General features: G+C 38.7%; 1 protein-coding gene across 11 annotated transcripts in view; it reads right to left on the bottom strand.

Moving 5' to 3' along the window:
* Trpm8 (transient receptor potential cation channel subfamily M member 8) overlaps positions 1–23,631 on the bottom strand; it is a 139,834-nt gene that overhangs the window by 111,643 nt on the left and 4,560 nt on the right. For 10 of the 11 annotated variants that reach the window (XM_087209473.1, XM_087209474.1, XM_087209475.1 and 7 more), the window contains one exon: positions 13,568–13,792. In XM_087209473.1, the coding sequence (XP_087065599.1) occupies positions 13,568–13,775 (208 nt within the window). In that variant the 5' untranslated portion in view covers positions 13,776–13,792. Of the gene's footprint in view, positions 1–1,562; positions 1,723–13,567; positions 13,793–23,631 lie in introns of all 11 variants that reach the window. The other variant, XM_087209479.1, reaches the window with a different exon arrangement.

Genomic DNA, 23,631 nt, shown 5'->3' with positions numbered 1-23,631 from the left:
ATTGTTCTTCTTTGAATGGTTTTAATTTTTTGTATGTGTGTGTTTGATAATAAAGTTATTTTAAAAATTAAAAACAAATTTGCACAAGTCATCGGACATTAGAAAAGAGAAGTGGCCAAAACCACACTGGGTCTTCTCTAATCCCATACTGGGGGAAAACTGGAGTAATCCCACCTGTCCACAGTTCCACTTTCTACAGTTTAAGTTACTTGTGTTCAATCATTGCCCAAAATTATTAAATGGAAAATCCCACAAATAAACAATCTGTGGGTTTTAAATGTCAGCTGTTAGAAGTAGCATGATGAAATCTCTTGTAGTTCCACCCCATCCTTGTCCCTTTGCCCAGAGATCCTCGCTCTCTACACAACCCAAGGCTTAGTCACTGAGTGGCTGTCCTGGTTATCAGCCCAGTGTTGTAGCATTCGTGTTCACGTACCCCTTATTCAGCTAATAATGCCCCAAACTGCAAGGGTAGCTTGATGCTGACAATGTGTATATGCCAAACAGCAGCAGCACAGTGTTACCTTTCATTGAAAAAGTAGAAGATCTTGACTAATAAGAAAAGAGAAAAGACCTGTATATTCATGTTGTCAAGCTCTACAACAACAAATCTTCTATCTATGAAATTATGAAGAAGGAAAAAGAAGTGTATGCGAGTTTTTCCTCCGTACCTCATACTGCAAAAATTGTAACCACAGTATGTGGCAAGTGCTCAGGTAAGATGGGACAGGCAGGAGGTTTTAGGGTTCAGTACTATCCATGATTTCAGGCACCCCTAAAGCTCTTGGAATGGATCTCCAAAAGATAAGGGAGAACTATCCTATAAATGTGTTGTGCACATGTTTAGATTTCACTACACACGCACATGTTACAAAATCAGATTGTTCAAGGCATACCATTGAATAAGGTGCATTTGCTACTTTGATATTTCATGAATATTTTTATGTCAAATGCATTTCTGAGACTTGTTATTCTATTTGAGAAACCATCAAAATGCATTTAACCCATGCTCTGTCTTTTGCTGAGCAGATAAACTATTTGAATTTTAATAAATAGCAGGGCAATAAAAAATCATTCCTGCTTTGTCTTGTTTTTGGAATACTGGGACTGAGCCCTGGTTCTTGGCACTGAGCTACATCTCCAAACCATTTTTTTTTTTAATTTTTGAGACAGGGTCTCACTAAGTTGGTAAGTTGCCCAGCCTGGGGTCAAACTTACAATGCTCCTTCCTCAGCTTCCCAGAATGCTGATATTACAAGCCTGTGCCTCCACCCCCAGCTTCATTCATTTATCCATTCTTTCACTGAACAAATACTGTGTCTGCCCCTGTGCCAAACACTGCTCAAAGCAGCACACGGCAAGAAAAGAAAACTCCCTGTCATTTTTCCCAAGGGCGGAGTGGGGGGACAAGGACCCTAAGCAAATGAATAAATCTGTAACATGTTGGATGGTGACAAGGGGTATAAGGAAACCTGGGGCAGGGCAAGGAGAGGCCAACATGTTACTTGGGGTGACTGGGTGGGCAGAGAAGTGGAAGAGTAAAGGGGGATCCGAGCCAATACCTGGGGAAGAGCAGTGATGTTCAAGCCACACCGAGGAGTGCGGGCACCTGGCACGGAGCCTTGGGCGCACGGGCATGCCCCACACTCGGGATTTGTCTCCGAGTTCCCAGCAGAGGAAGGAACCACCTGCACTGTCCTCTTCCGAGTAGCTCCCGCCGGTCTTAGACAGAAGAATTAAGAAGGCAGTGAGATGCAGGGCAACAGGGAGGCTCTTGCAGAATCTGGGTGGGAAGGACGGGGCTTGGACAGAGGGGACAGGAGGTGACGAGAAGTGGCTCTTCTGTCCAAAGGTTTGTTCACATCTTTAACATGTTCAATTGTACACACACACACACACACACACACACACACACACACACACGTTAAACTCCTAACTCCCAGTACCTCAGAATATAGCCGAATTTGGAAACAGGGTCACTGCAAAGAAAATTGGTTAAGACAAGTTCGTGCTGGGACAAGTTGGGTCCTAATCCAATACATCCGGTGTTCTTGCTAAAAAAGGAAACTTAGACAGGCCCATGCTCACAGGGAAAAGTCCATATGCAGGTAAAGGCTGAGCTTGGCAGGTGCTTCTGAAAGCAGCAGAATGGCAAAGGTCGTCAGCAACCACTAGGAGCTAGGAGAGAGACCTGGAGCAGGTTGTCCCTCAGAAGCCGGATAATTACGAGGAACCAACTCCGCCTACACCTTCATCTTAGACTTCCAGCCCATACATCTATGAGCCAGTAAATTTCTATTGTTTAAGCTTCCCTACTTATGGTGCAACGCTACAGCACTCCCAACAAACTAATACACCCCCTAGGATAAATTTCTGCAAAACACTATTTCTCCTTCGAAGGGAACGTGTACTAAGGCTTTTGATACATATCTGCATCTAGAAGAGTTGTATCTATTTCTATTTACATCCCCAATATCAGTTTTAAGAATGTCTAGCTCATCACATTTAGTGTTATGGCTGTCTAGTTGCCCCCCAAAGCCTCAAGAGGTCTTAGGTGGGGCTTTTTCAGAGGTGGCTGGATCTAGAGTGTGTGACCCTGGAGTTGATTCACGGTGCAGTGTTAGGCTCAGAGGCACTGGGATTGAGGGTGTGAGTGCTGCCTGCCCTGAGTAGTCTGGATAAGAAAAAAGAGGCGGAAAGACGCTGTTAAGGTTCTTTGTTGCTTTTGCTGTCTTCTGAGTGCAATGAACTGTTTCTCCTCTGCAATGCCCCCTGACATGTGGCACCCTGCCTTGGGGCCAGTTGACTGTGGACTGAAACCTCTACACACTGTGAGCTAAATAAACCATTCCCTCTTTAACTGTGGACGTTGGGCTGGGAATTTTGTCTCAGCAACAAGAGAAAAGTAACTGAGACAGTAACAGGGACATAGATTTGTTTCGTAACATTTCACAGCATAATAGATAAAACTATCTATTGTAATGCACATTTTTTGCTAATACCTGTACACTTTCATGTTTACTGATTCCTCTGTGAATTGCCCGTTCTCATTCTCACTTCAATTTTCTACTGATCTGCTTTTCTATCAGTGTTGATTCATAAGAATTCTTTATCCATAAGGCTATAAACCCTTTTCCCAAAGAGGTCCAGGAACACAAACAGATACAAAGTAAACATCTTAACTTCTCCATTTTTCATTTGGCTTTCATTTCTTTAATGGTCCATATCTGGGCTATTGTTCAGCCTTATGATGATTAATGAAAATAAAATCTAGTAGCAAGAAAAAGAACAAAGCCCTTTGACCAAGTAGGAAATATTCAGGGTATATTCTAGAACTGCTTAACATTGGGAAATTAAGGAAGATAATTCATAATACTGGACAGGCAAAGGTAAAAACACATTGACTTTTCCACAACTGCAGTTGGCCAAATTAAACATCAAAAAGCTTGTTAAAGTAGGAAGAGAACAAAGAAATGTTTTAACAGAGTAAAAACAATAAGCCAGTGTGGTGGGCCACGCCTGCAATTCAAGCACTCTTAGAGGCCAAGGCAAGAGTATCACAAGTTCAAACCCAGCCTGGACAACGTAACAACTTGATGAGACCCTGGCACAAAATAAAAGAGCTTAAAAAAGGGCTGAGGTTGTATCTCTGTGTGAAGGTCCTGGGTTCAATCCTTAGGCCAAAAAAAAGCAGGTTTCCACAGTGCTGTGTTATTGTGCTATGAAGCTAAAGGACATTAGGGGTCTTGTCCCAAGGTCAGAAGAGTGGTCACCTCAAGCAGGGGTGCGCAGTGGGCTTCTGGGGGTGCTGGCCATGCCCTTTTCTTGCCCTCTGTATGGCTACAGGAATACTGAATATTCTGTCAACTACACCCAGATGTCCTGGGCAGTTGTCTGTGATGATAACTATTGTAAAAAAGTAGAAAAAGATTTAACATACAAAAAAGTGTACTTATTGTCACCATTATTGTCATTGTCACTATAGTGGTCCTTCGTTCTGTCCCTTTCAATAAAGAAGAAAAAGGAAGGATTATTTATTCAGGTTTTCTTGCCGTCATAAACCAGGAGTGCTCTGAGTAGCCCCACCTGTGAGACAAGCACGTTCCCCAGCTTTCTCACCCTCATTTCCTGTGCCGTGGAATTGTAGCTGAGGGTGGGAAAGTAGCAATAAGGGCTTTTTCCGGTGGTCTCACAAAGGGTCTGGCGCCCTTCTGTAGCTGCAGCAGGTTTGATCGCTGGCATGAGCAGTGAAATGAGGTCCTTTATTACCTGCTCTTCCCAGCAATGGGATATAGGAGCCCAGCTTTCAGGATGTTAATTTCACAAGCAATGACGCCGGCAGTGACATTAATAGGAATCTTCTCCTCTGTTGGACTTGTGTTCAGTTAAAGAGCAAGAAGATTCCAAGATGGATGCATAAGCCCCAGTGTAATTGGGACTCAGCTGAATCTTGCTCCCCAGCACCTGAACTTCGTGAGGGAACTCAACCCAAGGAAACACAGTGGTTTAGAAATTTCCTTGCCCCAATCCTCAAAGCTATCAGAAATGTTAGTGAAAGCTTCACACTTTCACTAACTAAAAGGAAAGCCGCAGCCTTCAAGGTAATATTCCCTATCCTGGCTATTTCAGACTTGTGGCCAAGAAGTGTGATATTGTCAGACCCCTCTAGGGCAAAATAGGGTCCAGTGGCCATGAGGCAGGTATGCAATAAAAGCCAAAAAGAAGAGCACAAAGCAGGCTCCTGGAAATGCAAGAGTATGGCCTTCCAAAAAGAAGAGATGGAAAGTAATTTAACTAACACTCCTGCTCCATGGGCCTTTAGAAACCTCTGCCCTTGTGTTTGCATTAATACTTTCTTGGTTTCCTTCTGTTTTTAAAAACTATGAAGCTATTCTCTGGAATAAATTGGTAGTTATTTTCCAAGACCTCGGAAAAACCATGAGTCTTGGGGTGTTAACTGAAAAATGGCCCCTCCACCCAGCTTTCTTTCCTACCTACATCCCTGAATGCACACGCTTCTGTTGATTCCACTCACATCATGGCAGCATGATTTAGAGTAGCCACTGTCTTCTGCCTGTTGCCCACCCCACAGCTGCATAGCTAGGAAATCAATACTCCTTAACAACAGCATCCTTGTGTCAAACACGATGCCTGGTCCTTTGACCTGGCCTATCCCCATAACTCTACAGAGGAGATACTATTCCCATGTTACAGAGGACATCGGAACCCAGACATATGGTTCTTGGCAACATTGGTTACAAATTGCAGCGCTGGGATTCCAACACAGACCACCTCCCTCCTATGTTGGGATGGTGGAAGATTAGTTACAATGTATGCAAACTGCTTAACATGGTCTCTGCTCCATGAACTTGACTAATTTAACTGCAGGAAGTGAGTTACCTTGGGATCCATCTCCCATCCCATTACATAATTCAAGACCAAGTCATTCAATCCGGCACATCCGTGAGACCCACTGGTACCCTGAGAAGGGCAATTTGTGGGTACTGTGGTTTGGATCTGGAATGCTCTCAAGGTAGAGATTTTGGGCTGGGGATTTAGCTCAGTGATTCTGCAGCCTGCCTCACAAGCACAAGGTCCCGAGTTTGATCCCTGGTACCAAAAAGAGAGAGAAAAAAGTAGAGATGTCTCCACTACGTGCCAAAGGGTTGGACCCCAGCCAGTGGTGTTATAGGGAGGGTGGCTTAGTGGGCGTCTGCCAGTCACTGGGGGCCTGCTCTTGCAGAAGCTATTAGGGCTGCAGCCTCTTCCTCTGTCTCTTTTCGCTCCCCAACCACCAAGAGGTGCGTAGCTTGGCTTTGCCATGTGCTCCCCACCGTGACGATTCCACTGCCACCAACCCCAAAGCAGTAACACCTCTCAGTTATGGGCTGACAGCACCAAAACGAGCTTCTTCTCTCTTCAAGGTTACTTATTCTAGATATATTTTTTGTAGTAATGGAAAGGTAACTAACACAATGGGGAAAGGACTGCTCATATCAAATGTTGTGTGGTTGTGTCCTTAAACCCAGCGATTCTCCACCTGTGAATTAATCCTGCTTACCTACTCTCATTTCTGCAATATGTGTATGTCTGTACAAGGAAATCAACAATAATTTCAGTAGTTATAGATTAAAGATGAGAACCAGGTACTCATCAGTACGGAGTCACCCGAATAAAGGATGTGCATGTCTTCGATGGCAGCCCAGCAACCATTAAATAATCAGTATGTTTAACAAGTGCTTACGTCCCACTCACTAATTCTATAGGCCTTGAAAAATATCATTACAGTTCATCCTCATCAAAGTCCCAGGAGAGGGCACTACTCATATCCACGGACAGGAAAGCAGAGCACAAATAGGTTAGTACTTTCCCAAGTACACACCACCAGGGAGTGACAGAGCCAGCCTCTGACACTCAACACTCAGCCCAGAGTCACCCTAACACCTGCTGCACCATTCCACAGGCTCTCTGGACAATTCCAGTCTCAAACATTTCCATGATGAGATTGGAGAGAATGAAGTGGGCAGTGATGTGAGGTTAGATACCAAAAAAGCCTGTGCAGCACAGAGAATAGATTCAGTGCAAACTATGAAAGGAAAAACTCATACACTGTAGACATAAATCATGCAGATCCTAACAAATAAATCTAAGACCTAGTGCTTTAAAAAAATTGAAAAAAAAATAAGCCACTAGATAATCTAACCGAAATAAATGGAAACGTGAAATGTGAAACAGAGCTGGCACTGTACCCTTCTACTTCCAGGCATGAGCACAGCTGTGACCGCTGAAGCAGAGACAACTATTTAAACCCTAAGAGAAATCCGAGCTGAAGGAGACTGAGCCCAGGTCATCGCCAGCCATGAAATCACCACTGCAAGCCACCTTATCTCCAGGCTTAGCTTCGGTGGGAAAAATAAATCCTGGTAAATTCTACTTTGTGCAGTTCTCATCAAAAACTAAATTAAAATAGGTATGATGCGTTTGTAATAAAAGGCATTGCCTCACCTGGTATGTTCCCAACAGGAAAGAAATTCTCAGTTTGATGAGGCAAGGATGAGAAGCAAATCCTGAGTGTTCAATTTTCTAAACTTCATAATGAGACGAATTTTCCACAGAATAATTTCCAACCATATTTTCCTCTCCTGCCCGTACAATCAGGTGCTGGGTATAATATAACGGGGTTCTTTGCCTTAGGACTGGGAGTGAATCTGAGCAGTGAGGAGTAGGAATGCTCTTAAGACATTCCTGCACCAGGATGCCTAATATAACTTAAATATCCAAAGAAGTGCGTGCATCATGCAGACATATCCCATTAGACCCAAAGTGAGTGCACTCCCAAGCCTATTCTTCTGTAGCCAGATCCCAAACTACACCTATGGCCAATCAAAGCCACGTAACCCAGGAGAACTATGTCAGAGAGGAAGGTGAAATCAAAAGACTTGAAAGTCTTAATCAATTGCAGTTAAGATATCTTATTATTGTAAACTTGTAAGAATTACGGTCAAGTCAGCCATGCTACAGAGAAGCCTGTACAAATGAGAGTCTCTGAAGTTTGTCTCACAGTAAAGCAATAGTCTTTGGCTCTTGTTTCCAATGTTTTAAAAGATTGCTAGCATAATTGGCTAGGCTTGAGGGAGAAAAAAAATGCAGCCCTAAATATTGCCTGTCAACATATCCATAAATACATTCCAGATGAATTAAAGAGTTATATGAAAACTCAAACCATTTAAAAAAGCTTATAAATGAAAGCATCTATTTTGGCCAAGAAATAGGGAAGGACTTTTAGGCTTAGAAACAACGAACAATACTTCAAACGAAAAAACTGACAGATTTTCTGTATTGATTTAAATCTTTTGCCTGTTTTTTAAAAACACAAGCAATTTAAAAGAAACAAGAAGATGAGGGAAATAACTGCAATGATATGATAAAGGTAGCCACATTTTAATATAAAAATATTATATGAATGAATAAGAAAAACACTCAGATGTACAACAGACATCGCGGGCTAATAGACGTGTGAAAAGTGTCCAACCCAACTACTTCACAAAAGGAAGTCATAGTACAATGGGCAAAAAGATGTCATTGGAACATTTGGTAAATATTTTTAAATGTTCAGATTCAGGCTGAGAAGAGACAAGAAAACTGGAACATTCAAACATAGGTAATAAAAATACAAATTGGACAAAAACTTCCAGAAAGCAATTGGTATCATATGTCAAGAGTTTTTAGATGTTCATGTATTTTAGTAGTTCTTTTAGAAATGTCTCCTAAGGAAATTTGGCAAAATTCATGTACACCTGTGTCCAGGAGGCACCATTCTTAATTGCAAAAATAACACCCAACGATGATGAAGTTAACCATAATATAGAAATGCAACAGTGTGTTTTGAAACTATAAAAATATTCCTTTCCAGAAAAAAACCTGAGCATTTAGAAAGGGGAAGTAAGGTGTGTCTCTCTCAGGTACCTTTTAGCTGAGGGAAAGACAAAAAAAAAACCCTCTCTAAACCCTGGGGGGACAACAGGATACCCTCTTCAACCAAAAATCCCATGCCAAAGCCAAGCATAGATATCTAACCCCAGCTACAGGGCAAAATTCGGCTTCAGTGGGGGTAGGAGGGAAGAATATTGAAAAATACCCACACCCAGACCCAGACCATACAACATACAACAGCTATATATGTAAATAAAAATACTTATCCAGTGAAATGCCAGCTCAAGTTTTTTGCCCTTTATTTTCCTATTGATTTTCTTACTAATTTGAAGAAATTCTTTATATATTTTATATATTAATTCTTTGTTGGTGGGTTGGGCTTTTTTTTCTTTTTGCTTTGCTTTGTTTTGTTGTTGCTGTTGCTGTTGTTGTTGTTGCACTGAAAATATCATCTCCAAGTTTGGTTCAATTTTTACTTTAGTTATGATATTTTCAATAATACACAAATTTTTATTTCTCCCCTAAGACTGGAGCTGGAACATAACAATAGAAATCCTACAACACAAGCCTCATGCAGAGTAACAAATACAATCAATCAGCTGGCAGGAGAGAGGCCAGAATCTGGAGAGATCTCACACACACAGGCACACACGCGTGCACCGTTTGACACAGGGAATCAGAAAGCTCTGCAGTGACACAGCTACACCCTGAACATAATGCAGAAGCAGCACCGTGGGAAATCTGAAGCACATGAGTAGATGGATGTAACCAAAGGAACAGCAAAACCCAAATCCAGATCTGCTCTTGGCTACACCAACCAACTCCCTTCACTAGTGGCTTAACAGAAGAACAATCATGCTCATTTCCAAGTAATCAAACTATTTACTTTAGTTTCTTCTACACACAATACTCTGAACCCATCAAGACACAACCAAGTGAAACAACCATTATTAACAACTGTATCAACCAACTCAGAGATGACCGCCATGTTGGAACTGTGCAGACTTTATAACAGTTATATTAATGTGCTTAAAGTGGCAGTGGAAAAGTTGAGAAATATGCATGAACAGACAGAGAAGTTAAGTACAGAGGTGAAAATGGTAAAAGAACGTCAAAAGGAAATGTTAGAAATAAAAGAAAAATAGTATGATTGATTCCCTTAGTGAATTCATCCAAATCCTAGACTCAGCTGAAGAAAAACGAGCAAACTTGAAGATCCATTAATAGAAATTACCCAAACAGAAGCCAAAAGATATAAGGAGTAGGAACAAAAAGAACAGAGACTCCAAAGCTATGTGACAATAGAAGATGGTCTAACACATGTATGATTGTGTACTAGAAGGAGAAGAGATAGGTAAGGGGGAAAATAACAGTGCAAGAAACCTCTGAGGATGTTCTAAAAGTAATACATCAAATAACAGATCTAAGGATAACAGAGAAACACAAGCAGGGAAAAAATAGCAGTACATACACACACACACATGCACACATACAACTTAGACATACCTACAGACACATCATAGTTGAACTGCTTAAAGCCAATTATAAAAATCTTGACAGCCAAAAGAAGAAGATACTGAAGATACAAAGGTACAAAAATAAGAATTATAGCACATACCTCATCAGAAACTATACAATCCAAAAGACAATGACATGACAAAGCAGTGAGGGTGGAATATAAGAATTCGATAACCATCAAAAAATATCTTTAAAATTGAAGGCCAAATTGTTTTACAGACAAAAAAAAATTGAGAAAATTTCTTTCCAGAAGACATATTGGAAGAAACATTAAAAGAAATTCTTCAGGCAAAAATAATATGATAACAGACAAAGAAATTAAGAGCTCAAAAAAAAGTAAAAATAAAAATATATACAAAACTTTCCTCATTTTAATTGCTCTGAAAGATGACTATCTAAAGCAAAAATAGAAACAATGTATTATGGATTTTATACCGCATATAAAATTAAATGTATGCAAACAGTAGCACAATGATATGGAGGAACTAAAAGTATACTGTTGTAACGCTCTAATACCATATTTGAAGTTGTAGAATATCACCTGCAGGTAGACTGCGATAAATCAAAAGTACCTATTATAAAGCCTAGAAAATCACTTTAATTTTTAAGGCCAATAGCAGAGATAGAAAATAATCTAAAAGTAGGCAAAAACAGAGGAAATGAGAACAAAGAACACATAGAAAAACAATTAGAAAGAAGGTAGATGGTAAGCCAGCCCTGTCATTAATAAATGTTAATGGTTTAAACTCTTCAAATAAAAGGTAGGGATGTCAGACTGGATTTTTTAAAAGTAACACCCAAATATATACTGTCTATATGAAATTCACTTTAAATATAGACATAAATAAGTCAGAAGAAAACATGTAGGAAGAAAATACCATTAAAATATTAATGAAGGCAGGTGTGGTGGTGCATGCCTGTGATCCCAGTACTCAGGAGGCTGAGGCAATAGTACTCCCATGAGTTCAAGGCCATCCTGGGCTATATAATAGTTCAAGGCCAGCCTGCACTGCAAAGCAAGACTCTGTCTCAATAAAAAAAAAAACTTTAATGAAAACTAAGATGGAATAGCTATCTTTAAAAAAATTATTAGACTTCAGAGCAAGGAATATTATCAGAGATAAAGGGGGACATTACAAAAGGCCAAAGTGACCAATTGACCAAGAGTACGTAAGAGTCCTAAATGTGATAAAAACAGAGTTTCAAAATACATGAAGAAATCTGATGGAACTGGATAAGGAGAGATGGAAAAACAATTTCAGTTGGAAAATACATAACTCTTCTCTCAGTGGTTAATAGGACAAGTATTCAGAAAATGAGCGATGATGTGGAAAACTTGAGCAATCCTGTCAAAGGACTCGATGCAGAGGACACACAATGACAGAGGGTGAATTCTTTCCAAGTCACCACTGACCACACTTCAGACCACAAAACATCCTCCACAAATGTAAAAGGACTGAAATATTTGGCGTATGTTCTCTGACCACAACAGAAATAACCTCAAATCAATAACTCTGGAGTCCTTTCCAGGACCTGGGATGAAGAAAGGTTTAATAACAAAAAGCAGAAGGGAATTTCCGGGGTGATGAGGCTGTTCTATATCTTCATTATGAGCCTGATTTCATGGCTGTATGCATTTCCCATGGTTCATAGAACTGTACCTTAAAAGAGTACTGCCGCTGTATATAAATTATACCTAAATATTGTAGGCCCAACTAAAACTTTTAAATAAAAAAATTGAAAGATAATCTTTTGATAATATTAAATGAAATGGGATTAATATTAAAATGCTTTGTATGAAGCCAAAGTTCTTAAAATGAATAGAAAAAAACAAAAAAAAATACTTTCAAATATCAAAATATAGGCTGTTTGATTTTTTTTTTTTTTTTTTGGGGGGGGCACTGGGGATTGAACTTGGGGCCTTTACTACATCCCCAATCACTTTCATTTTTCATTTTGAGACAGGATTTCACTAACTTGTCCAGGCTGGGCTCCAACTTGCAGTCTTCCCACAGTGTGTTTATTTGCTTTCTGATCCTTCATATTATTCTGCATATTAGGAATTCTCAAAGACAACAAAAAAATCCTTTCTATGGAAATTATATCAGATGATATGAGGGGAGGCCTGTAATTTTTTGTGGTGTACGGTTGTCAACCCCAGGGGCCAACACTCAGAGAGCAGGCACCCGACATAATTCATTGAAGTCTGTGCCAGGAGGGCTTTGGAAAACCCTGCCTTGCAGAACATTTGTAACAATAGTTTTTCATCTGGAAAACATGAGCCAGATAAGGCATCGCTGGGAAAACATTGTACAGTACCAGTATCCAGGCCTTCGTAGCAATGGGTAGCAAATGTGCCCACTGATGGAAGGACACCAAAGCTCGGGCTATTCTGGAACATCTACACATTTTATGCTCTAAGGACCATGGAGCCTAGGCACTTGTAATATTTTTTTAAGAGAAAAACCAACTTCCTCAAAGCCAAGTTGTGAAAAATTACATTTGTGTGATAAAAGTGTCAATATTTGGGGGGCTAAAAAATCATAGACAAACAATAATTATGGTAAAAAGAACAATGGTTGCCAGGGTTTGGAAGGTGGTAGGAATAATAAAATGAAGCAAAGGGGTACTTTTTAGGGCTAGGTACTATTCTGTACAATACTGCAATTATGGATACGTGAGAATATGCATTTGTCAAAACCCACAGAAGTTAATAACGCAATGAATGAAGCTTACTATGCAAACTTAGAAAAAAATACGGTCAGAGAATACCGAGAAAGAATGGATAATGTAACAAAACAATCTGACTATCAGAAATGTGTCAAAGAGCCTCACTGAAGGGGAGAGAGGAAACAGATTCTGACCTAAGTAACTTTGGAGGTGAGTGATGTTTCTGTGACTAAAGGCAAAAGGGAGTGTATGTAAGCATTGTACTCCAGTTGATAACACTTTTCCCTATGGAAGTACAGACAGGTTAGTAACTCTGACGCTGGTCTACATGATGTGATCACAAAATACGGTGAATATCTAAAGTTTAAAAATTTGTTACAGTAAAAGACACATTGTCATGAATCTTCCTCAAAGTCCTCCCCCTCACTTTGAACCCACTTATGCCATCATTCTTGCCACTTTGTGAAGCAGCTCTGGAGTCCTCTTTCCTGAATGCCTTTAGTTTCCCTGTCCTGACTGCCTCCATGTCCTGATTGATTCAAAATGATTCCCTTTCATGATCACGTTCTGACTTTGAGGAAGGACCAGAACTCATATGGTGCCAGATCCAGTGAATGAGGGGAACAAGGACACACTCTAATGTTGGTATGAGCCTGCCTTTCCACTGGATGGCACTCAGCAGCAGCATTCACTGTATTTTTTCAGCACATCTCAAAGACACTCCAAAGAGTACTGGTTACCAGTGCTTGAGCCCCAAAGCCCACTGTTTAGTTTCAGACTTCAGAGTTACTTAGGGACCCTGAGATAAGTTATATTCTTCCACAATCCCCCTGCCCCAGCCTTAGCTGCTGCACTGTAACATGCAAATAATCACTGTGCTGAACTCACAGAGCTGCAGTGGAGATGAAGGGAAGGGATATATATGATGTACAGTCTGGTGAATTACCTGCACACTTCCAGGAAACACCGGCTGGACCATCATGGGAGGTGAAAGCTGCTGCCATTGTCACTTTGAGGATCAACATTGGCTTGGCTGTCCTTTCTGTGCACACACAAGTGCTTTCATAGGATGTGATCCAAAGTACAGTGACTGCTGCTGCCCATGACCATCCAGTGGAGCTGCAGGTTCTACAAACATTGCAGTCTGTCCTCATTCATTTCAGAGGAATGCCTGCAAATAGAGTGTGATATTTTCATAATAAATGCAAAAATATGTGGTAAAACATGACTTAGAGATGAGAGAGAAGACTAGGTACAGAAATGGCAGTTATTTCATTTTCTATCATATATTTCTAAAAGTATAGAATTGAGAAAATTCAAAAAAACTTCTAAACAAATATAGATATCTATTTCAACAATAGAAAAAAGCTGGAAAGCAAGCAAGATATTTAAAAGACAAAAGATGAGAAAACAAGTGAGAAATTCTAAAGAACCTAAATTTTATGCATTTTATAATAATGTTGAGAAATAATTTTTTATATTAAATAACTTTATTATCAAACACATACAAAAAATTTAAACCACTCAAAGAAGAACAATGCAAGGGGAAAAAAACTACAATAATATTCAAATACAGTAGAACTCAACCAAAACAAAACTGACAAGCACTTAAACATTTTTCCATATAACTTAAAAAAGCATCTCAAGCACCAACAAGACACCAGAGGATGTGATTTGTTTCAGAAAGATCCCCCAAACCAACATTGAACAAATAATGATCTGGAAAAAAAACTTCAGTTAGCTAGCAGACTCCACATAAGCCAAACTTCTCCCTAATTTAAATTTCGATACAGTCATATCACACGTGTTGGAAACACAATCCGAGAAATATGTTATTAGGCCATTTCACCCGTGTATATCCTTAATTACATTTTCAGTTTCTCACACTAGAGAAACTATTTGGTGTTTACACATGTGTGTCCTATTTATTTCACTTAAGAGGATGGCCTCAATATGGATCTGTTTAGCTATAAATGTCTGTAGTTTCTCGTTCTTTATGGCTGAGTAGTACTCCATTTTATAAAAAAAAAAAAAAAAACCCACATCTTCTTTATCCAGTCTCCAGTTGATGGGCACTTGGGCTGTTTCCAAGCTTTTGCTATTACGAACTGTGCAGCTATAAACATGGGTGCACATATATCACTGTGGTATGATTCTTTTAATTCTTTTGTGAATATACCTAGCCGGGGGATAGCTAGGTCGAATGGGACCTCTAGTCCTGGTTCTTTGAGGAATCTCCACACTGACTTCCACAGTGGTTGCACCAGTCTGCACTCCCACCAGCAGTGGAGCAGGGTTCCTCTCTCCCCACACCCCCGCCAGCATTTGTTATTAGTTGATTTCTTAATAGCAGCCATTCTTTCTTTGAGAAATAATTTTAATAAAGGAGACATATGAATAACCCTTCTTTCTTGTGAGAAGTAAGAATTTTAGAAGCAAAGGTGAGAGTAGCTGAGTATAAAAAAGAAAAAATAGTTAAAAGAAGATAAACATTATAGCTTACAAGCTAACTTGGAGTTAAGGATAAATGCACCAAAACGGCAAAAAAGACAGAACAAAGCATCATCTGTATACTTCAAACTCACCCCAGGAAAGCTTGGGAGGTAGGAGAGGTTTCCTGGGCTGATGAAAGAAAAAAGAGGGAGGGGTAAAGCTAGAGCATTTCTAAGGTGAATAAATTTTTTAAAGGTTTGGCAAATTATCAATTAACCTGATGTTTAAAATTATGCACACATAATAAGAGAAGAGTCGATCCTTGAATGATCCAGAGAAAGAAGCCCTGAGAGTTTTCAGAACCCTAAATAATGGGGTTGATTAAAAATAGGTCATCCAAATCAATCTAATTGCCTGCTATTTTTGATGCAAAAAATATTCATTGATTTTTAAAATGGGTAGCCCATTAAAACACATTAATCATAACCCTAAAAGTGTATTTGTATCACAAAAAGCCTAAGGTGAAAAATAAAAAGCAATTTCCCCCCACATGAAACATCACCAAAGACAGCTGCAGCCCTGCTTTCCCCAGGAAGAAGCATTTCTGGGCAAAAGCTGCAAGGTGAGGCCAGGTGGTGGTAAAATGCCACCCCGCTGCGCGGCAGCACTTTCAGGACGTGTGCGGACTGGAGGGACCCATCTACATAAAGGGCCTCTGATTTTTGAAGAGTCAGGGAAAAAACACATGACTGCCATCTGCGTTTTTTTATTACATGAGTAATGTACTCTTGAAATGGCATAATAGATGCTCATTCTGGAAAATGCAGCTAAAGAAAATTAGTATTAAACATGATCCTTTATGCTGTCATTCAGAGGTAACCCTGGAAACATTTTGATACTAGGCCCACTGAAATTTTTAAGGCATATAGTATACGTTTTAATGCGGCTATGTAATATATATATATGTTTGGAATCTCCTTGTATGCTACAAAATATACATTGCAGACACCAGTAGTTCTTCAAAATTGTGAATGAAGCACAGATAGGTATCTATCACAACTTACACAACTGCCCTTCTCATACTGGACATGGCACACTAGTTCTTCACTAAAGATCCTCCAGCTAAACCCTTGCCGACAGCCTTTGTCACTTAGGATAGATTTCAAAAAGCAAACTCATTACATCACAGAATAAACACACTCAGAAGGCTCTTTTACACATGCCACCCAATTGACCTCTGGAAACACTGCACAAATTAGTACTTTCCCAAAGTACTAGAAAATATTTACTTCACACCTTTGCTAACATTTGTTTTGTTTATCTTTACTAATTTGACAGGCTTTAAATGATGACTCATGGCTTTTAATTTAGTTTTTCAGGAAGAAAATTTTATATGTTTATGGATCATTTGTATTCCATCTTTTGTTAATTTCAATTTATGAATTTTCCCCTTTTCCCTGTTGGGCCATTTGTGATACTTTACATGCTCTTATTATTAACCCCTTGTAATATTTGATTCAATTACATCTCTCATATTTTTGTTTGCCCAGTAAAATTGTCTTAGGTATTTTTATCACTAAAAATGTTTCTATGTATTCACACTGTTTTCTTTCTGATTTATTAATAATTTGTTTTAATTTGCTTAGCATGTATTTTGGTTGGTTGTAGAAGTGTAAATTTATTTTTCCCCAAAATTTGGATATCCAAATCCATAACATATTACTGTATAAATATATTCAAAAATTCTACCTCTAACTTTATTTGAATATTTTTATTGATATTTTGTATTGGGAAAATATTGCCAAGAATAATTCAATAGAGTGATAACTTTCCCCAAAGATATGTTGCACAGGTGTATGGAGTGCATTTCTATATGCCTTCAAGAGGAATTGTAGATTTGTTTTTGCATGATGATGGGGCTTATTTTGGAAAGTCAATATAGGCACTTGCCATATCTTAATCAACTTCAATCCCATTTCCCCCATCTCCCTTTGTCCTCCCCGTTTGTCCCCTTCCCAATCTCAAGAAATCTACCTTCTCAATTCTTGTCCTCTCTTCTTTTACTTATTTACTTATTCTTTATATTTTAGCTTTCTCATGTAAGAGAAATCATGTAATATTTAACTGAGTCTGGGTAATTTCACTTAACGCAATGGCTTTTAGTCCCATCCATTTTTCTGCAAATCACATGATTTCATTCTTCTTTACGGCTGAATGGTATTTCATTGTATATATAGACCACATTTTCTTTATCCGTTCCTCTGTTGATGGGCATCTAGGCTGTTTCCACAGTTTAGCTACTGGTATTCATATTTTTAAAAATATTTCTTCTTTACATTTTCTGTCTTTGGTGTCATTCTTGGAAAGGCTTTCCTGATCTCTTTATGGTACTGCAATGATGATTAATAATAGTAGAATGCCTCTATACTGTAAAGCTTCTGTACAAAATATACAAAATCTTTTCTAAGTAAAATATCCTAATAAAAATGCAAAAGAAAAGTAAAGCAATTCAGAATGCTTTGATATATTTTTAAGTAAAAACACCTAAGCTCAGTTGCTATAAAAAAAATAAAGGGGGGCTGGGCGTGTAGTGGTAGAGTTGCTTGTTAAGCATGCCTGAGGCCTTGGATTCAAAGAACAAAAGAAGGAAGGAAGGAAGGAAGGAAGGAAGGAAGGAAGGAAGGAAGGAAGAGGGAAGAAAGATTAAAAGTCATTTTATACAAATAAATACAGAAAAAACTAAGTAGCTGAGGTACCAATGAACACTAGAATTTGAAATATGAAGTACTAATGAGCACCAGAATTTAAAACTAGTGCCAAGTAATAGTGGACCATACTTTCATGAAAATGACAAGGGAATGTAAAAATAACTTTAATTGAAGGAAAAATAAGATGATGAGACAAATTGTAGATGTCAAAGTAGAGATTAGGAAGCTTGACATTTGTGCAAATGACTTGGGCTTTATTTTGAGAACTGTGTCAGAGAATTTTCTTATGTTAGGGGCACCATATGGAGAAATAATGACATATCACAAGTCTGAAATCTTACCAAGTGTTGAGATATTAGTAATAGGAAGCTGTTGGAGCCCCATGTCCTTTAATCGGTAATGGGAAACAGAGGATGACCTACTGCCCAAGAGCACATGGGGAAATTCTACTGTGGGTAACTGGGCCATTGCAGGGAAGCTGTGTCAGGTACTGGACACAATAATCCAGAAGTATATTATTTCAAAACATAACTTTTTTTTCCAAAACATAACTTTAATGACTCAGATTTATCATCCTTATATTACAGAATTATTATAATAATTGTAAATTGAGAATAGTGTAAAATATTTTTAAACAACTTTTATTAATAAAATTTAGTGAGATTCCTGCGTCTTACATCTTGTGTCAAGTCTGTTACATATATGTAACTGGCTTGATTTTGAAATGCTGGATTAATATTCTGAAACTCTCCCACTTAATTGTGTAGTTTTAAATGCTCTAATACACTATGAATGCTTTTCAACCCAGTACACATGGAAGTCTTAGCTGTAACCAAAGTTTCTGTAATTAAATGGGTTGAGTCAAGTTTACTCTGAAGATCATTTTTTAGTAGCTCATCTAATACTTCTTAAAAATGTGGGTTAATGCTTGGGTTAATTTACTCTACCTCATCTGATCTTATACCATTATATAGATCTTAAGTGTAGTCATCATATAATTTTAATGCCTTCTAAGTTAGCATAATAAATTTTCAAGTCAGTGTTGTTAACCCTATCCATATCTGTCGACCACAATGATGAAACCGTGAAGGTTTTTTAAAAATAATGTAAGTTTGTTGATTAATCCCATAGTAATTGTTGTCTTCACTTTAGTGAGATTTATTTCATTTTTGGAAGATTATGAAGGACTTCCTTTAGCTTTTAAATGTAACTATATTTTCCAATATTTTAATGTTTAATTTGTAACTGATAATGTCATTTTTATAGTAGAATCAGATATTGAACCAAATATTTTTCATCTGCTTCATTTGAAGAAACACCTTTACTATATACAGGATGAAACAATCAAACTCTTCTTTATTTTTATTTACTAAATAATATCTTGGTCATTGGACACCACTGATAGTGTTAATTGATTTGGGGAATCTTTCATTCCTCCCAGCATGAGCAGAATACACTTTTTTTCAGACACTCATGGAACATTTACCAAGATAGCGAATACCCTGGACCATCAAACAAACCTTGGTGAAGTTAAAAGTACTGAAATCAGATAGTTTATGTTCTCTCACCATCACGGAAATCAGTAACAGAAAGACAACAGAAAAATCTGCACATGTAGAAATTGAACAACACATTTGTAAACAATCCATGATCAAAGAGAAATTCTCAAAGGAAATTTTTTAAAACACAGAATTGAATGAACATGGAAATATAGCCTAAAATATGCGGGATATAACTAAATCAGGAATCTGAGGAAAATTCATGTCACTAAAATGCTAAAAATCCACAACCTATATTCCTATCTCAAGAAATTAGAAGGCTTTTTTTTCTTTGTGCGCTGGGAATTGAACCCAGGGCCTTTGCACTGAACTACATCCCCAACATTGTTTTATTTTTATTTTGAGACAGGGTCTCACTAAGTTGCTAATTTGCCTAGGTGGGGCTTGAACTTGTGATCTTCTTGCCCCAGCCTCCCAGAGTGCTGGTGTTACACCAGTATCCAGCACTGTATCCAGCTCCTCCCTCCTCCAAGTCTTTCTCTCCCTCTCCCTCTCCCTCTCCCTCTCTCTCCCTCTCTCTCCCCCTCCCTCCATGCTCCTGCTAAACTACAGCTGCTGCAATCTCCCTCCAGCTGCCCTCCTGATTATCAACCAGCACCTCATCCACTATAATGAGCTCTTCTCCAAAACTTACAAGATGCAGGAGACAGCTGTACCTGGAGATAGAAGGCAATACAGTTGGTATGAATGAGGGTAATACTGATGACTTGCTCACTGGTGGAAATGCTAAGATACTGAAAATACAATAACGGCTGTTGATATTGTCACATGCCATCACTTGCTGGAAACTAGTTTCACAAAAGAAGCTTAACAAGAAGTGCTTCAAAAATTACATGAAAGGAATCTAAGAAAAACTTGATAAACAGAGAGCCAGAGAGAGTAAAACTCTCTCTGACAGGGGCTGCAGAACAAAGCAAGCACACCCTTGCTAATTTCAAAATCTACCAGTCTTTTATTGATGAAAGAATGAATTCAGATGGCATGGTTGCTCTCCTGGACCACGCGGAGGATGGTGTAAACCCATAGAGATGGTTTAAGGATGGTTTAGAAAAAGAAAATCGATAACAAATTTGGTAATTACTTCGGATCTTTTACTAGTCATCATAATTGGCTGTTGTTTATCAGCAGGACGCAACACCAAGGCTACCACTGTTCATTATATGTCAATTTGAATGGATTAAGAATGGCCTCGCAGATCAGTAGAACACGGTTGTGGAAGTGTCTGTGGATGACTGACATCTAGGCCAGAAATCTAAGGGGGAAAGGTGCAAGATGAGTAACTGATAAAATTATAATTGATAAAAATTACACTGATAGAGAAAAATACAATGCACTCTGGTTTTTGAAAGATATTAAGAAGGCCTAAATTATAGGACAGATAAACCATGTTAATGAATTAGAGGACTCAATAATGTCCTTATCCTCTAATTGTAACCTAGTCAAAACATCAACAGTTTTTATTTGTGCGTGTGAAACTAACAAGCTACTTATAAAATGTATATAAGAAAGCCCAAGGTCAAGAATAACATCACTAAGGAAGAGGAACAAAGGGAGGGGAAGGTATTTTCCCAGCTTGATAGTTACTATAACATTTGGTGCAAAGCTAGAAAAAAGACCAGTAAAATGTAACACTGAATCCAGAGATGGGCACACTGCCTACAGAAAAGACACAATAATCAATGGCATTGTAAAACAGTGGTAAAAAATGAACTATTCAATTAATGTTTCTGAGACAATGTGGATCCACATTAGAGAAAAAAAGAATTGGATTCTTACCTTAAACACACAAAGCAATTCCAATAGTTTAAAAGTTTAACTGTGAGAAGCAAATTTTATAACCTTGGAACAAAAGGATTTCTTAAATGAGACACCAAAATATTCTAAAAATTAAAAAATGAAAATTTGTATTTCCATAAAATGAAAAATTTCTAGTAACTAAAAGTACTATAAAAATAGTGAAAACAAAGGCAGAACACTTATAAATATATGACAAAATATATACATAAAACCAACAAAAATTGGCATGCAGAAATATGCAGAATTACAGAACCAAAAGAAAAAGGCAATCAATCCATATAGTAATTGACAAAAGGGATGAATAGGCAAACAAATATAAAAATCATGGGAAAATATGTTCAGTTCCCTTAGCAATTAATGAAGTACAAATTAAAATCAAAATGAGATACTAGCTTGCACTTAGAATATAAGCAACATACAGTACTAAATGTTAAAGAGTGTGGAACAACTAGCCTTCCATACACACATATGGGTGCTTAATTAGTAGTTTAACGCTGACCAAACAGAGGCCAGGAATGAGCTGTACTGTCAATGACCCAATAATCGTTTCCCCTACAATATAGACTGAGCAAAGGGACAAACATACAACACAACAAGCATCACCTCGAAGGTTGTGTAAGGGACCAGAGCTTAAGTTTGCCTAATTGTCTTTTCATAAATTGGTCACTGCTCTAACAGACCCACAATCATTTTTCTTCTAGGCTGGATTAGATTGGTACAGAATAGAATTAGCTTACATGTTTATCTGTTTTCTGTTTACAAGGATCATGTTCTTATGCGATCAATAGACACAAGATAATCCAGGACATAATAAAACAATTAAAATAAGACTTCATACATTGTTAGATCTAGATGTTGTATCTAGATATTCCCTCAAAGCCTCAAAGGTGGGGCTTTTTGGAGGTAGCTGGATCTAGAGTGTGTGAATATGGATAAAAGGGTGTGTGATAGCTAAATTAGTGCACTGATTGGTTTAGCATAGTGCTGGGTGTGGATAATGAATGAAAAGGTCCACCCTGGGGCCTAGTACCAATCGGCTTGTAGCCTAGATAGAATAAAAGGGTAAGGGAGGCATGCTGCTGCTTTTTTGCTGTCTCCTGTCTACCCTGCCATGGACTGTTTCTCCTCTATGATGCCCCTCTGCTATGCCACCCTGCCTTGGAGCCAGCCAACAATGGACTGAAACCTCTACAAACAGTGAACCAAAATAAACTTTTTCTCCTTTAACTTGTGGATGTTGGGTATTTTGTCCCAGCAATGAGAAAGTAATTAAGACACACATATAGACACACACACATTCATTCATGCACACGTGCAAAGCAAATACAAAATAAAAAAGATATTTTCCAAATGTTTTATCTATAAACCAAATGATTTGCTACAAAGATCTAGATCTAATTATTTTAAACAAAGGGATGAACTTGGTCACAAATCTTAAGTTAACAAAATAAATTCAGCAATGAGAGCTTAGTAAACTTGGATCATTACAGAAACTGACTGTCCCTAGAAATGAGTGATAAATGGAGTTAGGACACAAGGGGCCTGGTGTGTACACCTTCTGGTCTGAGAATGCCCCCAAATGCCTCTAAGTGCGGGTCCTTGAAGCTTCAGCTGAAATCCTGCAGAGGTCATAGAAGGATAGGCCCACCCTATTAGAATTTTAAAAACTAACCTAGATGTTTTGGTATCTGCCGAACAGCAGTTTTAGAATGTTTGGAGCCACAGGTTTTTTATTTGTCTAAAGGTAAAAGCACGTGGTTGGTCTGTGGTTTGGAGGCACCCCCAAAAGCCTGTGTTACAAACTGATTCTGTAATCCACAAGAGTTGAGAGGTGTGGGGGTGACCTTTCCGTGGGCTGGGTGGGGCCCCTGCATGGGATGTGGGGAGCGAGCTCCGACAAGTGGTTTCTGGTGGTCGACTCTGAAGGAAGGTGCAGCCCGGAGCCCCATGAGGAGCACCACCCATTCAACTTGTGGAGATAACCCATAGCGACAAGGGATGCTCTTTCCATTCATCAGGCTCACAAATGCAGAACTTACATAGCATTCTGGCACAGCAGAATGAAATGCAAGGAACCAACAGTGACATAATTGAAGGCAGCATAATCAAAATAAACTAGGAGGATCACTGGTTAGGAAGGAAGACTCTGGAGAGACCCACCCCTCCAGGTCACTCCATCCAGGCCTCCTTCTCCAGGCAACACCGCCTGGCAGTCTCAGGTCGGCAGCTATGCTTCTGTGTCCTTGTACCTCGAACCTGTGATGGAACTTTTTCAGATAAGGTCAAGTTAAACTACAGGATGCGAATGGAAAACAAAGTGAAGCAGTGCTTTATCATGCATTTTTCAGCAGGTCTTCCTGAAATGTAACTAAAAATATGACACCTTTTTCTGCTGACAACTGCTCTTTTCAGTACCAGGTACATCAAACAAATCAGCCTTTGGATGCTACTTGTCTGTTGTTCTTAATCGTACTTGAGAAAATATTATTAAATATCCTCACATTAGGAATGAG

The sequence above is a fragment of the Heterocephalus glaber genome, unplaced genomic scaffold, assembly GCF_053883595.1.
Source record: "Heterocephalus glaber isolate CG9 unplaced genomic scaffold, H.glaber_assembly_v1.0 deba00001004, whole genome shotgun sequence".
In the NCBI taxonomy this organism is placed as follows: domain Eukaryota; kingdom Metazoa; phylum Chordata; class Mammalia; order Rodentia; family Bathyergidae; genus Heterocephalus; species Heterocephalus glaber.
Note: the sequence above shows the minus strand (reverse complement) of the source record. Positions and strands in the feature narration are given on the sequence as shown.